Here is a 15,332-nt window from a genome sequence, read left to right as displayed (position 1 = left end):
TTTCAGTCATCTATCTGTGTCCTCTTTTAGATTACTGACCATCTTTAAGATACTCAAATTTGTTGTCAGACCATCAATATCTCCATTTCTTTAAGGCGGAGTGAGTAGTTTATTTATGCACATATAATTTCTGCCTTTGGGCCATATTTCTTTGTTTCTATGCATTTCCTGTGTTCTCTGTTGAGATTTGAATATTGGAAAAAAAAAACAGCTTCTCTCAGTCTTTATGGATTGGTGTCATACAGTGAAAGACATTCACCAATATACTGGCTAGAGATTGTGGTGGACAGCCTAAGGATTTCTGGGGAGCATCTTCTCTGGGCTTGTGTTTGTGTGATTTTGTGGATAGAGTTTGATTTTGTTCTCAAGGACTCATCATCTCTTGCTCCCCTTGGTGATCTTCTGTGGTCCTGCAGTTTCTGTAACAAGATGTACTGCCATTGTTCTTAGGGGCCCCTGATCTGGTCCCCACATTGTATTGCCATTCACTTTAGCTTTGTAAGTCAGGAAAGCCATGAACCAGTTCCTCAGGAAGCTCCTGAGAAGACAGAACTGTGGATGAACACTGCACCTTCACCTTATCTCCCATGAGAAACCCAGGGACTTGGGAATTTAATTCTTCTCCTGCCACGTGGTTCCTGGTATAGAGGGCCACAGTGGGTAAATGCAACACATGCTCTTATCCATTGATGCAGCTCTTCTAAGCTATGTGCCCCTTGGGGTGGTGCAATCTCTTAAATGGTTTGTGGAGTTCTCACAAAGGCTATTGGGTCCATATATGTTGTGAAGGCATGGGTTTGTGAGGGAAATGAGGATGTGGGTCTTCTTCCATCCTCCTTACAGATATCACTATGGCCCAAAGTATATTTCATTAAAGACTTACTGAGCTAATAACACTCACTAGACATCACATGAAAATACAGTCAGGAGTGAAATGATGATCAAAAATCCAAAACCACTGGGAACATTTGTTGACCTTCTACACAGAATGATTGTACCTGATAGTGACATCATTGGAGAGATTCTGCTGGTAGAAAGGCAATGAGTCACTCCTTGGATTACATGACCACGGATACACCATGGAGCACTATGGTGGGATCTAAATATACACACAATACAGAGATGAATCTACACATCTGACTCTACACATCTGTTCTCCGAGTGGGAAATTTGGTGGTGTGGTTTTATGGATTTTGGTTTTATGGATTTTATAATATTCTGGGAAGAGGAGGGATATATGTCCATTCTTGTGGTGCTTACAGATCAACATCAAGAGGACTGTTTATGCCTGAAGTGCTCAACCAACAAGAAGAAATATAAGCCTATGCCTTCAGACTTTCAGATGCTGGTTCTGGGGACAGACATTCTGCACAGCAGTAAAGATGTCACTGGGGATGCATGTGCTCCATATTTGAGTGCCTGGATTTGAGCTGTGTTAGTGTGCACCCTGATAGATGGCAGATGATGGCTCAGTAATTTGGTCCCTACCACCTACATGGGAGATCCTGGTTGAATTCCAGCTCCTGACTTCATCCTGATGCAGCATTGGCTCTGTGGGCATATGAGGAGTGCATCAATGATGCAGTATCTCTCTGTTTGTCTCTCCGTCTTTGCATGTTTCTGTCATTCAGATAAAAAGTAAATGAAAAAATTAAAAAAAAAACATGCTGGAATTAGTAAAGTAAATTGTCCCTGTGTCTCCTCCTCCTCCTAGAGTCATCAAAATGGGGAATCCTATGACTGGTTGTCTTTCTAAGACAACCTCCACTCTTATTGCTCACTAGGCATCAAAGGGTAATGGACCCTCACTCTCCTGTAATGCCCCCACAGCAAGGAAGTCCAGTCCAGCGGGTTCTGTGGGACACAGTGGATACAAGAGGGACTGCTGGGTGAATTATTTCCTCACATGTAGGACCAACACGGTAGTTGGGATAAGTAGGTTTACCAGCCCCAAAGTGAGAAGTGTCAGCCCAAAGGCATGAATTTTATTATCTTGGTTCATGGGGGAATTCAAGAACCACCAGAAGAAATTCTGCTTTCTTTTCACCCTGGTACTCTACAGAGTCAGCACATTTCCACAGCTATGTGCTCCACTACAAGAACACTGAAGACATGTTTGCATACAAGGGGGTCTTTTAAATTTCATGGAAAATGTATATTATGAATTATTCTTATATTTCCACTTTTCTATAACTTTTTGAAGTACCCTCTTTCTTTGCTGCTCCTACTAAGTAGAAGTTTAATGTATGTTTTAAGTATGTAAAAAACAATAGTTTTGTAATATGTCAATGTAATTCCATAAGAGATCAACTTCAAAATAAATACTCATATTTGAATGAGTAAGTCAAGGTACCAAGTTACGACGTAAGAACCTAAGCGAGTGCTTAGGAAGTGAAATCGGAAGCAGACTTTAGAGACTAGTGCTGAGAAACAGGAAATCATATTCTTTGCAATGAAAATCTAATTTTCCCTAGATTTTAATTAATCCAGAGGATTGACATACATAAAAATTACACACTGCGTTGTTGAATTGAGAGACATAAGTCTGAAATTTATGTAACGGTCTTGCATCTTGGAAGTCAACAGCTAAAGAGTACAGGTGAGCTTCTTTGTGTCAAGTTTCCCGGAACACTTGCTTTTCCCTAATCAACTTCCATTAATATCAGCAAGCCCTCAGAGACTGGAATAACATGGATCCACTGGCTAATGAGGAGCTCTGTGTGTTGAACCCCCAGGGTCTTCCAAGTTTCTTCTAGCACCTTTCCCCAGGGTCTTCCAGCGCCTTTAGACCTTGACTTTGCCAGTGGAATTCTAGTAGCTCCATGCTGCTTCCTACCACGGGCAGCATCAGCATAAAGAGGGCACGGCCTGACTGTCCCCTTTCCAGTCCCGAGTAAAGGACGCGAGTCTCCACTGCACTCCCCGCAGAAGAGGAGCAGGGGAGCCATCACCCTTGGTCATGCTTCAGCCGAGACTCAGTGTAGCCCGGTAAGTGCTGAGGGAGACGATGCAAGGATCTGGGAATGTCGGGACCATTGTTTCCTCATCATTAGGATGAAATGATTGCTGTGAAAGACAGGCCACGTTTCAGCTCAGGAAGTTGTGAGGTTTATGCTCTTGGTTCTCAAGGGACTCAGTGTTTTTCTTTCCTCTCACGCCAACTGTTCTTCCCACCAGCATCTCCGTCATGGTGGCAGCAAACGACTATGTGCAAATTATCCCTGAACACCACAACGTGAACATGGGTTTCAGGATTAGGATATCAGTAAACAAGGCATCAAAGGCCTTAAGTGCCACTGTCTGAACTCTATGACCTTAGTAGCTTGTTTCATTTCATCACATAGCCTAGATTTTTATTTTACAGAGGAGGAGAGGGGCTAGGCACTCTCATGGAATTCACATAGGTTGTCAGGTAGAAGCAGCAGCGGGCAATTCTGAATCAGGTGGTCTGATTTCAGACACAAGGAACGTGACCGGTATTCCCCTGTGACGACCCAAGCAGTCATTTCCCTTTTGTGTCCTTCCAGGAAGAGACCTCCTGTTTGCATTGCTCTTGCTTTGGGGTTTCTTTGTAGAGCATGGTGGGCAGCAGCTAGGGAAGGGTGCTGAGTTCAAAGGCAAAGATCACAGATGGGGCCGGTGCCGTGGCTCACTTGGCTAATCCACCACCTGTGGCACCGGCATCCCATATGGGCGCTGGGTTCTAGTCCCGGTTGCTCCACTTCCAGTCTAGCTCTCTGGGAGGGCAGTGGAGGATGGCCCAAGTGCTTGGGCTCCTGCACCAGCATGGGAGACCAGGGAGAAGCACCTGGCTCTTGGTTTCGGATCAACATAGTGCCGGCTGCAGTGACCATTTGGGTAGTGAACCAATAGAAGGAATACCTTTCTCTCTGTCTCTCTCTTACACTGTCTATAACTCCACCAGTCAAAATTAAAAAAAAAAAGATCACAGATGAACAGGCACAGGGTAACTCAGGGAAGATCTCTCTCTCTCTTGAGAGTTCACTTCAGCTTTCAATTTCCTCCACTCCTCTTGTAATCTTGCCACTTATTATCAATATGAGACATTAAGATGAGGGGTTAGGTCCCATTTCTCCTTCAGAATCTGTGAAGAGATTGACAACCAACTTCAAAGGTACCTGATGTTGTAACTTAGGGAACTCTGCTTAATACATTCTGATGATTGGGAGATAATGGAGATGCGTCAGATCCAGAGACAATGCAGTTTTGAATCCTGTCCAATCCACTAATTATTCCCGTGTATAGAGGATGTTTCCAGGATCTTTGACACGGGCATTGTCATCTGAGTTGATACCTCATTAAGTAATGAATGGGTTTATAGAAGCTTCATATGTGATGTTTATGCAATAGATGAATCAAAAGTACACCAAAGAAATGTATATATTGTTATTACGATTTTAATGTTGATCTTCATATCACTCACTAAAATATAAGTTGCTTGATCCTGTGCATTCCTATTTCTGTACCAGGACTTGTTACTGCTTTGCTTGTATAAGAACTTCAAAATATTCACAGAAAAATGGAATGAAAAATTTGAATTTATTTTGGTCCAATTTTTAAGAAAACATTACAAGTTTTTTATAATATGCATTTTCCACATATTATGACAAGATTTTTATAACCCCAAAGTTTAATTCTATTAAAATTAACTGATACTTTTAATTCCATTCCTACAAAACCTTTTAGAGTACAAATATATCCTCACAAACATATAAGCAGTGTATTTTCAGAAAATTGATATTTCTTTTTTTAAAAAATTATTCTTCAGACCCTATTATTTGCTTGGCATAGAGGAGGCATAAAAAATCTGTTTCTTTTTTTAATTTTAATTTTTTTATTTGACAGGTAGACCTTATAGACAGAGAGACAGACAGAGAGAAAGGTCTTGCTTCCGTTGGTTCACTCCCCAAATGGCTGCCACGGCCGGCTCCAAAGCCAGGAGTCACGTGCTTCCTCTCAGTCTCCCAAGTGGGTGCAGGAGCCCAAGCACTTGGGCCATCCTCCACTGCCCTCTGGGGCCACAGCAGAGAGTTGAACTGGAAGAGGAGCAGCCGGGACTAGAACCCAGTGCCCATATAGGATGCCGGCACCACAGGCAGAGGATTAACCAAGTGAGCAATGGCACCGCTCCCCCCCACCCCCCCACCCCCCAAAAAAATCCCTGTTTCATAATGAGTAGAGCCTCCCTTGGCTCATAATCTCTGACTTTCAAATAAAAATTTTAAAAATGAATCATGAAAAAGCCGTAAGAAGACTGAATTCAACACTGTCAAGAATTTATTATGGGGGGCTGACACTGCAGTGTAGCAGGTAAAAGCCACTGCCTACAGTGCTGGCATCCTATATGGGAGCTGGTTTGAGTTCCAGCTGATCCACTTCTGATCCAGCTCTCTGCTATGGCCTGGGAAAGCAGTAGAAGATGGCCCAAGTGCTTGGGCCCCTGCACCTGCACGAGAGACCCAGAAAAAGCTCCAGGCTCATGGCTTTGGATCAATGCAGCTCCAGCCCTTGTAGATATCTGGGGCGGAACTGGTGGATGGAAGACCTCTCTTTTTTTTTTTCTCTCTGCCTCTGCCTCTCTATAACTTTGCCTTTCGAATAAACAAATAAATCTTTTAAAAATTTTATTGCACCAAAATTTTTCTCTTTAATTCAATTATTCTAAGAACATTAGAGTTAAAACATGTGCTGTACACATAACTGGTTGAACCAAAAATATATGCATGTGCTGATTGCCTGTTTGTGTGCTTCCTTTTACCAACAGTGTTTTTTTTTTCTAGTAGGATTCCAGGGTATATTGAAACACAAAATATCACATGTGTCTCAGAATTCCATCTCATGGGATTCTCAGAGGATCCAGAACTGCAGCCCTTCCTCTTTGGGCTGTTCCTGTCCATGTACCTGGTTACGGTGCTCGGGAACCTGCTCATCATCCTGCTCATCATCTCTGACACCCACCTCCACTCCCCCATGTACTTCTTCCTCTGCAACCTCTCGTTGGCTGACGTGGGTTTCACCTCCACCACGGTTCCAAAGATGATTGTGGACATCCACACTCGCAGCACAGCCATCTCTTACGTGGGCTGCCTGACGCAGATGTCTCTCTTTCTCATCTGTGGATGCATGGATGATTTGATTCTGACCGTGATGGCCTATGACCGGTTTGTCGCCATCTGTCACCCCCTGCATTACCAGGTCATCATGAACCCCCGCCGCTGTGGCTTCTTAGTTTTAGTATCTTTTGTGTTCAGCGTTTTGGATTCCCTGCTGCATAGTTTGATGGTCTTGCAAGTTACCTGCTTCAAGGATGTTGAAATTTCTAGTTTCTTCTGTGACCCTTCTCAACTTCTCAGTCTTGCCTGCTCTGACTGCTTCTTCACCAATGACATAGTCAGGTATCTTGCTGGTGTCATATATGGTTTTCTTCCTATCTTAGGGATCCTCTTCTCCTACTATAAAATTGTTTCCTCTATTCTGAGAGTTCCATCACCAGGTGGGAGGTACAGAGCCTTCTCCACCTGTGGCTCTCACCTGTCAGTTGTTTGTTTATTTTATGGAACAGGCCTTGGGGTGTATTTCAGCTCAGCTTTCTCGGTTTCTCCTGGAAAGGGTGCCTTGGCCTCAGTGGTGTACACTGTGGTCACCCCCATGCTCAACCCCTTTATATACAGCCTGAGGAACAGGGACATCAAGAGGGCCCTGTGGAGGCTCCTCAGCAAAACAGGCTCATCTCAGTCCCTGTGCCATGTGTCTGGACTCTTGGTGGGAACTGCAGCAAAAAGAAGCATCTAGACCTACAAATCTCCCTTCTCTCCATTCATGATGTGTGAGGCTGGTGCTCTCCATATTTTGTGTCTGATTATTGTTTCCTTTGGTCCTTTTAATGAGGCATATTATAGATTTTTTATACTTTTTTTATACATTACCAGAGGCTGGGAGAGATAAAGGGATAAAAGGCTTTTGAATAAAAAAAGAGAAAGCTTTGTGTGGATTAATAATTGTGACAAATGTATTAAGGAGCTATTAATACAGGAAATGATGATGTGAGGGGTGTAGGGGAATTCTTCGTATGACTACCTCACAAATTATGTTGTATAAATTTAAAACTTTTCTGAAATGTTAAAAATATACAACCGTCAATAAAACTTATTTGAAAAGTTAAAAAAGCCACTGATTTTTCTTGATACTCTGCTGAACACTCCACTGAATATTCCTATAGAGTTATTGTATGCTTTGTCTTCTATATTTCTGCTCATTTTTTTTAGAGTTTATGTCTCTGTATTTTTAGTACCATTTTGCTAATTCATCATTTTCCTGATTGCTTTGTTTCTATGTCTCTATCTGTGTTATCTGTTAGCCTTCCATTGTTCTCTACAGCCAGTACTATTCAATGCCATTACCATTCGAGCTCCAAGGCAGGCAAAGTATGAACCAGTTCCTCAGGCAGCCCTGAGAAGACAGAACTTTGGATGAACGCTCCACCTTCTCTTTCCCTTCCATGAGAGACTGGAACTCCCTTTCAGCAGTAAGAAGTTTTCTCCTCACTCTGCTATGCTGTGTCTGGGCCAGGGAGCTCTGTAGTGGGAAAATGCAACAAACATATTTTGATACACTTATCTCTGGCTTTGCACTCAGCTAGGGTGACACAATCTCTTAACTGGTTTGTGGAGTTCTAACAAAGGCAATTTGGTCCAATTGGTAAATCCAATCTCAATGGGAGAAATGAGCCGTAGAGTTTCCTATTCCATCGCCTTCTTGATATCACTGATCTCCAAACCATACTGCACTAAAGACTTAATGACATGCTAACACACATTAAATACCTAAGGAAAATACATCTGGTGTGCCATGATCACTTACTTGGAGAGCAAACATCAGAGGCCACTGTACTGGCAGCTTTGTTGAATGGCTACAGCTGTTTGTGACATCATAGGGAGATTCTGCTGGAAGAAGAGAAATCATGGTTATTTCTGTGGACTACATGACCGAGGATACACCATGGAGCAGTGTGGTAAACTATAACTAAACGATGCAGAGATACACCCACCCAACTGACAGTTCTGCAGGAAAATATGGCTGCGAGCAGATCATTTTATGGGTTTTGTAACATGCTGGGGAGAAGAACGATACATGCACAATCTTGTGGTGCTTACACACCAATGTCAGAGACCCACTCTTCAGTACCAAAAGTGCTCAAGAAATTCTGAGAAAATAGCCTGTGCAGCCCTTAATGCTAGTCCGTGTGGCAAGCATTTGGCATGGCAGTTAAGATGCCACTTGGGATGCAGGTGTCTTAGTTTTGAGTGCCTGGGTTTGAGTCCTTGCTCTGCTTCCAATTTTTACTTCTTGTTACTGTTCACCCTGGGATGCAGCAGATGATGGTTCAAGTAGTTTTTGCTCTGCCACCTCCATGGGAGACCCAGGTTGAATCCTCAGTTCCTGGCTTTGCCTGACTCAGCACTGGGTCCTGTGGGCTTTTGGGGAGTGAATCAGTCACTAGAATGTTCTTTCCCTTTGTCTTTGTCTCTTTTTGTCATTCAAATATAAAGAATGACTTTTTAAATAAGAATACTGGTTCCAGACTAGGTAAAACTGTACCTGTGTCTACTCTTTCCAGAGTCATCTGTATTGGGATGCCCAGACCTGGCTGTTCCTAACTGTCCTGAGGAGACAGCTCAGCCCTCATTGATCACTGGGCAAGAGGCAATGGACCTCATTCCCCAGACATGTCCTACAGCAGGGGTCCAAGCCCAGTGAGTTCTGTGGGACACACTGGATGCAAGAGGTACTGTAGGGAGCATAGTTTCCTCATGGCAGGAATGGCAGTTGGGATAATTAGATTGACTAGTCACCCAAAAGAAAAGTATCAGTAGAAACACCTGAATTCTAAATCTGGTTCATGGGTAGCATTGAGGAACTATCAGTAAGAATTCTGCATTCCTTTTCCAATGTTTCTTTTTTTTTTTTTTTTAAAAAAATGATTTATTTGAAAAGACAGAGTTACAGAGAAAGAGGGAGTGGAAGAGAGAGGAAGGGAGGGAGGGAGGAAGGTGGGGAGGGAGGGAGGGAGGGAGGGGGGGGAGAGAGAGAGAGAGAGAGAGAGAGAGAGAGAGAGAGAGAGAGAGAGAGAATATGAATGAATCTTCCATATGCTTATTCATTCCCCAAAAGGCCAAAATGGCCAGTGCTGGGCCAGCCTGAGCCAGAAGCCAGGAGCTGCCTCCATGTCTTCCACGTGGTGACAGGGCTCAAGCACTTGGGCCATACTCTACTGTTTTTCTGGGTGCATTAGCAGAGAGCTGGATCACAAGTGGAACAGCCAGGACTTGAATAAATGCCCATATGGGATGTTGGTGCTGCAGGCTGTGACTTAACCTGCTATGCCACAGTGCTGGCCCCTGCAATGTATCTTAGTCTGAATGTTTATATGTCTATTTACTGTATCACAAGGTTAAATGAAGATATTTTTATACATATGGGATCATTGAAAAGCGTGAGGGACACAAATTCTGATATTTTTTTTTTACAGGCAGAGTGGACAGTGAGAGAGAGATAGACAGAGAGAAAGATCTTCCTTTGCCGTTGGTTCACCCTCCAATGGCTGCCGCGGCTGGAGCGCTGCGGCCGGTGCACCACGCTGATCCAAAGGCAGGAGCCAGGTGCTTCTCCTGGTCTCCCATGGGGTGCAGGGCCCAAGCACTTGGGCCATCCTCCACTGCACTCCCTGGCCACAGCAGAGAGCTGGACTGGAAGAGGAGCAACTGGGACAGAATCTGGTGCCCTGACTGGGACTAGCACCCGGTGTGCCGGCGCCACAGGTGGAGGATTAGCCTATTGAGCCATGGCGCCGGCCGAAATTTGTTTTAATCCTGTGTTTTGACAAACTTTTTGAATTATCCCCAGCATTTCTTACTGCTGCTCTAAGCATAAAATATCAAATAAATGTGTAATTATCAATAACTTTGGTAATATATATTCAATCCTAGACACAATTGAGAAAAAGCCATTTAAATGATTAAACTGCCCATAAATCTTCAACACATTAAATGCCAGCTCAAGCAAGAGCTTAGGAAATGAATATAGGAAGGAAGTTGTCTTTAGAGACTAATGCTAACTGAGAAAATGCAAATAGTCTCAGATTCTTGGCATAGAAAATGGAACTCTCCATGCTTTTCATATTGCTGCAATGAACTCAAAGAATCACATTGGGATTTGTGACCATGGAGGACAGAAGTCTGAATTTTTTGTAAAGATCCTGCATCTTGGAATTCAGCAGCAAGAAGCAGAGGTGAACGGTCCTTGGAGAACATTCCAGGTGCACTTACTTTTCTCCTATTTCTCTCCCATTATCATCAGCAAGTCATCACAGTCTGGGCTACATGGGCCTACAGGCTAATTAGGAGCTCTGTGCATTGAGACCCCGAGGTCCTCCCAGCACATATAATGAGCAGAGCCTCCAGACCGTGATGTTGCAGTGGAAATACAATGGCCACTCCTCCCCATGTGCGTGTCTGCATCACGAAGCCCCAGACTGAGGCTGCCTCCTTCCCTGTCCTGAGTCCAAAGCCTGAGGCTCCCTTGAGCTCCAGGCAGAAGAGCAGCAATGGAGCCATCATCCTTGGTCATGCCTCTGCTCAGACTCAGCACAGCCCAGTAAGTGCGGAGGGAGGCAGTGGAAGTTGATGGGGCTGTCAGGAACACTGCTTCCTTATTATCAGGACAAGCAGGACAGCTGGGGTAGACGGCTAGGAGGGAAACCATAGACAATTTCAGCTCAGAGGCAAGTTTATGTTTTTGGTTCTCATCTGGGTTCAATATTTCTCATTTTAATTTTTCCCTCCCACAGTGATTCTGAGTCCCACAGGCAGCTCCTTCATGGCAGCAGCCTGTGAATACCTCTAAACTGTCCCCTGAGTATTCAGCAATGTCATGAAGGTGATGGTGAGGAGGAGGGGGGAGGATGCCGTGACCTTAACATCACACAACTTTATTGAGGGCTTCCTAAGTGCCAGGCTTTGAACCCTACGTTCTAAGTAGCTTGTTTCATTTCATCAACATAAAATCATGTTCCATTGCCCACATTATTTTTACCTTATAGAAGAGGTAAGGAGCCTTGCGTTTTTGTGTAACTTGTGTGAAGCAGTGGGGTAGAAATGGGTGAAGTCATGTTTGAGACTGGTGGGTAGTCTGACTGTAGACACGAGGAGAATGTCCAGTATTCCCCCATCTCTTTCTCTTTCCTGTCACTCCAGGAAGGGACCCCTGTTAATTGTGATCTCTCTTTGGGGTTTCTTGGTAGATCACAGTGGGCAGCAGTAGGTAAAATATGGCTGAGTTCAAAGGCAAAGAACACAGAAAGATCAGAGTGTCATTCTGGGGATTCTCTCTCTCTCTCTCCCTCTCCCTCTCAATCTCATTTCAATATTTCAACTCAGCCATCCACTTTGTCCCCAACTCTTTTTTTTTGACAGGCAGAGTGGATAGTGAGAGAGAGAGAGACAGAGAGAAAGGTCTTCCTTTTTGCCGTTGGTTCACCCTCCAATGGCCGCTGCGGCCAGAGCATCGTGCTGATCCGAAGGCAGGAGCCAGGTGCTTCTCCTGGTCTCCCATGTGGGTGCAGGGCCCAAGGACCTGGGCCATCCTCCACTGCCTTCCCGGGCCATAGCAGAGAGCTGGCCTGGAAGAGGGGCAACCGGGATAGAATCCGGCACCCCAACCGTGACTAGAATCTGGTGTGCCGGCATCGCAAGGTGGAAGATTAGCCTGTTAAGCCACGGTGCCGGCCACCACTTTGTCCCCAACTCTTGCAATCAATCACTCACTTAATCTGAGAAAGAGGCATACAGTTTGGGTCTTGGGTTCCAAGACCAAGGAATGAATTAGCATTGCCTTTAGGCAGCTTAAGTTAGAGAACTGTAATCCAACTATCAGGAAGGGGTGTCATGACAATCTTTGAATTCTACATAGGATGATGGGAACTCAAAGCAGGTGCTGGGTCTTCCCTGATCTCCCTCACTTCAACTACAGGCAAGGTTTATGATCAGAAAAACCATAAAGCAAATAAATCCACAAAAAAACCATAAAACAAGTTTAAAGCAAATATATCTATATAGCAGTTTTTTAAAAAAAAACTGAGGTTAGAAGGGGTAAATATTAAAAATATTTGAAAAATTCAGGTGTCCCTTAAAAGTTCATTATTTCACATCATTGTCAGGTGCCTAGTGTAGTAGTGTTACGTTTGTGGTCACTGATATTACATGATTATATGCACACACATAAACTATTTTATCAAGATTTGAATTCCACAAAACAAATGAAAGGAGTTATATATTAAATGATGCTAGAGGACAAATGGGAGTGGGTATATAGCATTGTGGTCAAGATGCCTGCCTCCACACTGGCATGCCTGGGTTGGATTCCCAGATCTGGCTCCTCACTCCAGCTTCCTGCTACTGCAGATGATAAGAAATAGTGGTGATGATCAAATATTTGGGTTCCTGCCACACATGTGGAAGACCTGGATTGAATTCCATCTCCCAAAGCTTCTGCATGGGAGAAGTCACAGCCATGGTAGTCATTTGGGGCAGTGAACCAGTGGAGGAAAACTCTCAAATCTCTATCCGTCTGTGTCTCTGCCTCTCAGAACAAGCAGATACACAATACTTCCATTTACAAAGGAGGGCAATCAGAACAGCTAAGAATGATAAAACCCTAGAGGGCAACTGACACCCAGCAATATTTCCTGATTGTGAATAACCAACTTTAATTTGGTGATTTGATAATGCAGTTCTAGCTATTAAGGGTATTATAATTTGTTCAAATCAAGTAAACTATACTGTTGATTACAAGAAAATAAGGTATATAGCACACTGTTAGCAAGAATGTTTTTCTAAACAGGGAAAGACACTTTTTATTCTTCCTTTTGAAAAGCATAGGGTGCTTCACCAAATGAAAATTTAGCAAGTAGAAAAGCAAAACGACCCTAGTTGAACAGAAATATAGGCAAGTGGTATAAATAGTAATTGAATGTAAAGATGACCATTTCACCTATATATAGTAATTGTTAAAGTAATAAATGATCATTAAAACTATAGTGGTGTAACATAATGTAGATTAAAAATATATTATCTCAAAAAGGTAAGAAAGTGAGTGAGAGGGAATGAAGAGTGAATATCATTATACTGTATCTATGAACTAAATTAAATCCATTAAAAATTAAAAATAAATTAAAAGAATAGGTTATAATTGACTGTGATCATGGACTTAGTCCTTCTAATGTTTATGGTCTTCTAAAATTTTTCATTTGAGTGTCTCTAAAGTAGATGTGCATGGAAGGAGGTGAGTAACACAGAAACCAATCATGAAAGCACCCTAAGAAGCCTGAGTGTGTCATGGTTGAGAAGCCTGGAAGAAGTTGTATGCTCACCAGTATGAATAGAGTGGGAAAACACATCATAAAAAATTATGAATTTCTAAATTGTATAGCACCAAGTAACATTTTCTTTTAATTCTGTTTATTGTATAAACCTTAGAGTTACTCGAACTATATCTATGACTAGTTGAGTTGAAAACACATACAGAGTGCTGAGTGCCTGTTATCTCTTTCCTTTTACCAACACTATTTTCTTTTCCAGAAGGATTGCAGGCTGTATTGAAACACAAAATCTTACACATGTCTCAGAATTCCATCTCTTGGGATTCTCGGAGGATCCAGACCTACAGCCCCTCATTTTTGTGCTGTTCCTGTCCATGTACTTGGTCACAGTGCTTGGGAATCTGCTCATCATCCTGGCTGTCACCTCAGACTCCCACCTGCACACTCCCATGTACTTCTTCCTCTGCAACCTCTCCTTGGCTGACATGGGTCTCACCTCTACCATGGTTCCCAAGGTGATTGTGGACATCTACACTCACAGCACAGTCATCTCCTATGTGGGCTGCCTGACACAGATGTCGTTCTTCATCACCTTTGAATGTATGGATGATTTGATTCTGTCATGGCCTATGACAGGTTTGTTGCCATTTGCCACCCTCTTCACTACCAGGTCATCATGAACCCCCAACGCTGTGGCTTCTTGGTTTCAGTGTCAGTTGTTGGCAGTCTTTTGGATTGCCTGCTGCACAGTTTGATGGTCTTGAAAGTTACCTGCTCCAAGGATGTTGAAATTTCTAGTTTCTTCTGTGACCCTTCTCAACTTCTCAACCTCACCTGCCTTGACATGATCACCCACGACATATTCGTATGTTTTGTTGGTGTCATATATGCTTTTCTCCCTATCTCAGCACTCTTCTTCTCTTATTATAAAATCGTTCCCTCCATTCTGAGGGTCCCATCACCAGGAGGAAAATACAAAGCCTTCTCCACCTGTGGCTCTCATCTGACAGTTGTTTGCTTGTTTTATGGAACAGGAGTTGGGGTCTATCTCAGTTCAACTTTCTCACTTTCTCTGGGGCAGGGTGCCTGGGCTTCAGTGGTGTACAGTGTGGTCACCCCCATGCTCAACCCCTTTATCTACAGCCTGAGTAACAGGGACATCAAGAGGGCCATATGGAGGCTCCTCAGCAACACAGTCTCTGTGCCATGCATTTGGAGTACTAGGTGAAAAGCAGCTAAACTGAGTGTCTAGAACTACAAATCTCACTTCTCCCATTCCATGGTGTTTGAAGCTCTTTTCTCTCCATATACTGTGCCTTAAAGTGGCCTCTTTTGGTCTTTTTGGTGGGGAGCATTATAGAATTTTTGTTCATGTTAACCACCGCATGTCTTTTTTTTTTTTTTTGGACAGGAAGAGTTAGACAGTGAGAGAGAGACAGAGAGAAATTTCTTCCTTTCCATTGGTTCACCCCCAAATGGCCGCTATGGCCGCCATGCTGCGGCTGGTGCATTGCGCTGATCCGAAGCGAGGAGCTTCCTCCTGGTCTTCCATGTGGGCGCAAGGGCCCAAGGACCTGGGCCATCCTCCACTGTTAAAGCTATTTTGAAACAAAGTTTTAAAAAAGAATGATATAACTTAATAAATAAATTACTTGAAAAGTAAAATAGTTTACTGATTCTTTCTTCTACTTGAAAAGTCTGCTGTTGACCACTCTATCTAATGTTCTAGTTTGGTTATTCTTCATCTGCACTATTTCTGTTTCTGTCTTTGTTATGTGTCTTTTTTAAAAAAGATTTTATGTATTTATTTAAGAAGTAGAGTTAGAGAGAAGAAGAGACAGAAAGAGAGGTCTTCCTTCCACTGGTTCACTCTCCAAATGGCTGCAATGTCTGGAACTGGGCCAATCTGAAGCCAGGAGCCAGGAGCTCCTTTCAG

The 15,332-nt window shown here is 43.3% G+C and overlaps 1 protein-coding gene and 1 pseudogene across 1 annotated transcript; both read left to right on the top strand.

Moving 5' to 3' along the window:
• The first annotated feature begins 5,793 nt into the window (after nt 1-5,793).
• Nucleotides 5,794-6,813, top strand: LOC133750036 (olfactory receptor 7E178-like). The gene has a single exon (XM_062179421.1). The coding sequence runs from the start codon at nt 5,860-5,862 to the stop codon at nt 6,811-6,813; it is 954 nt and encodes a 317-aa protein (XP_062035405.1). The 5' UTR covers nt 5,794-5,859.
• A 6,864-nt stretch (nt 6,814-13,677) lies between these two features.
• Nucleotides 13,678-14,624, top strand: LOC133750034 (olfactory receptor 7E178-like; annotated as a pseudogene).
• The last annotated feature ends 708 nt before the right edge of the window (nt 14,625-15,332 follow it).

This window comes from Lepus europaeus, chromosome 20 (assembly GCF_033115175.1).
Source record: "Lepus europaeus isolate LE1 chromosome 20, mLepTim1.pri, whole genome shotgun sequence".
NCBI classification, from domain to species: domain Eukaryota; kingdom Metazoa; phylum Chordata; class Mammalia; order Lagomorpha; family Leporidae; genus Lepus; species Lepus europaeus.
This window is presented reverse-complemented; position numbering and strand designations above follow the sequence as displayed.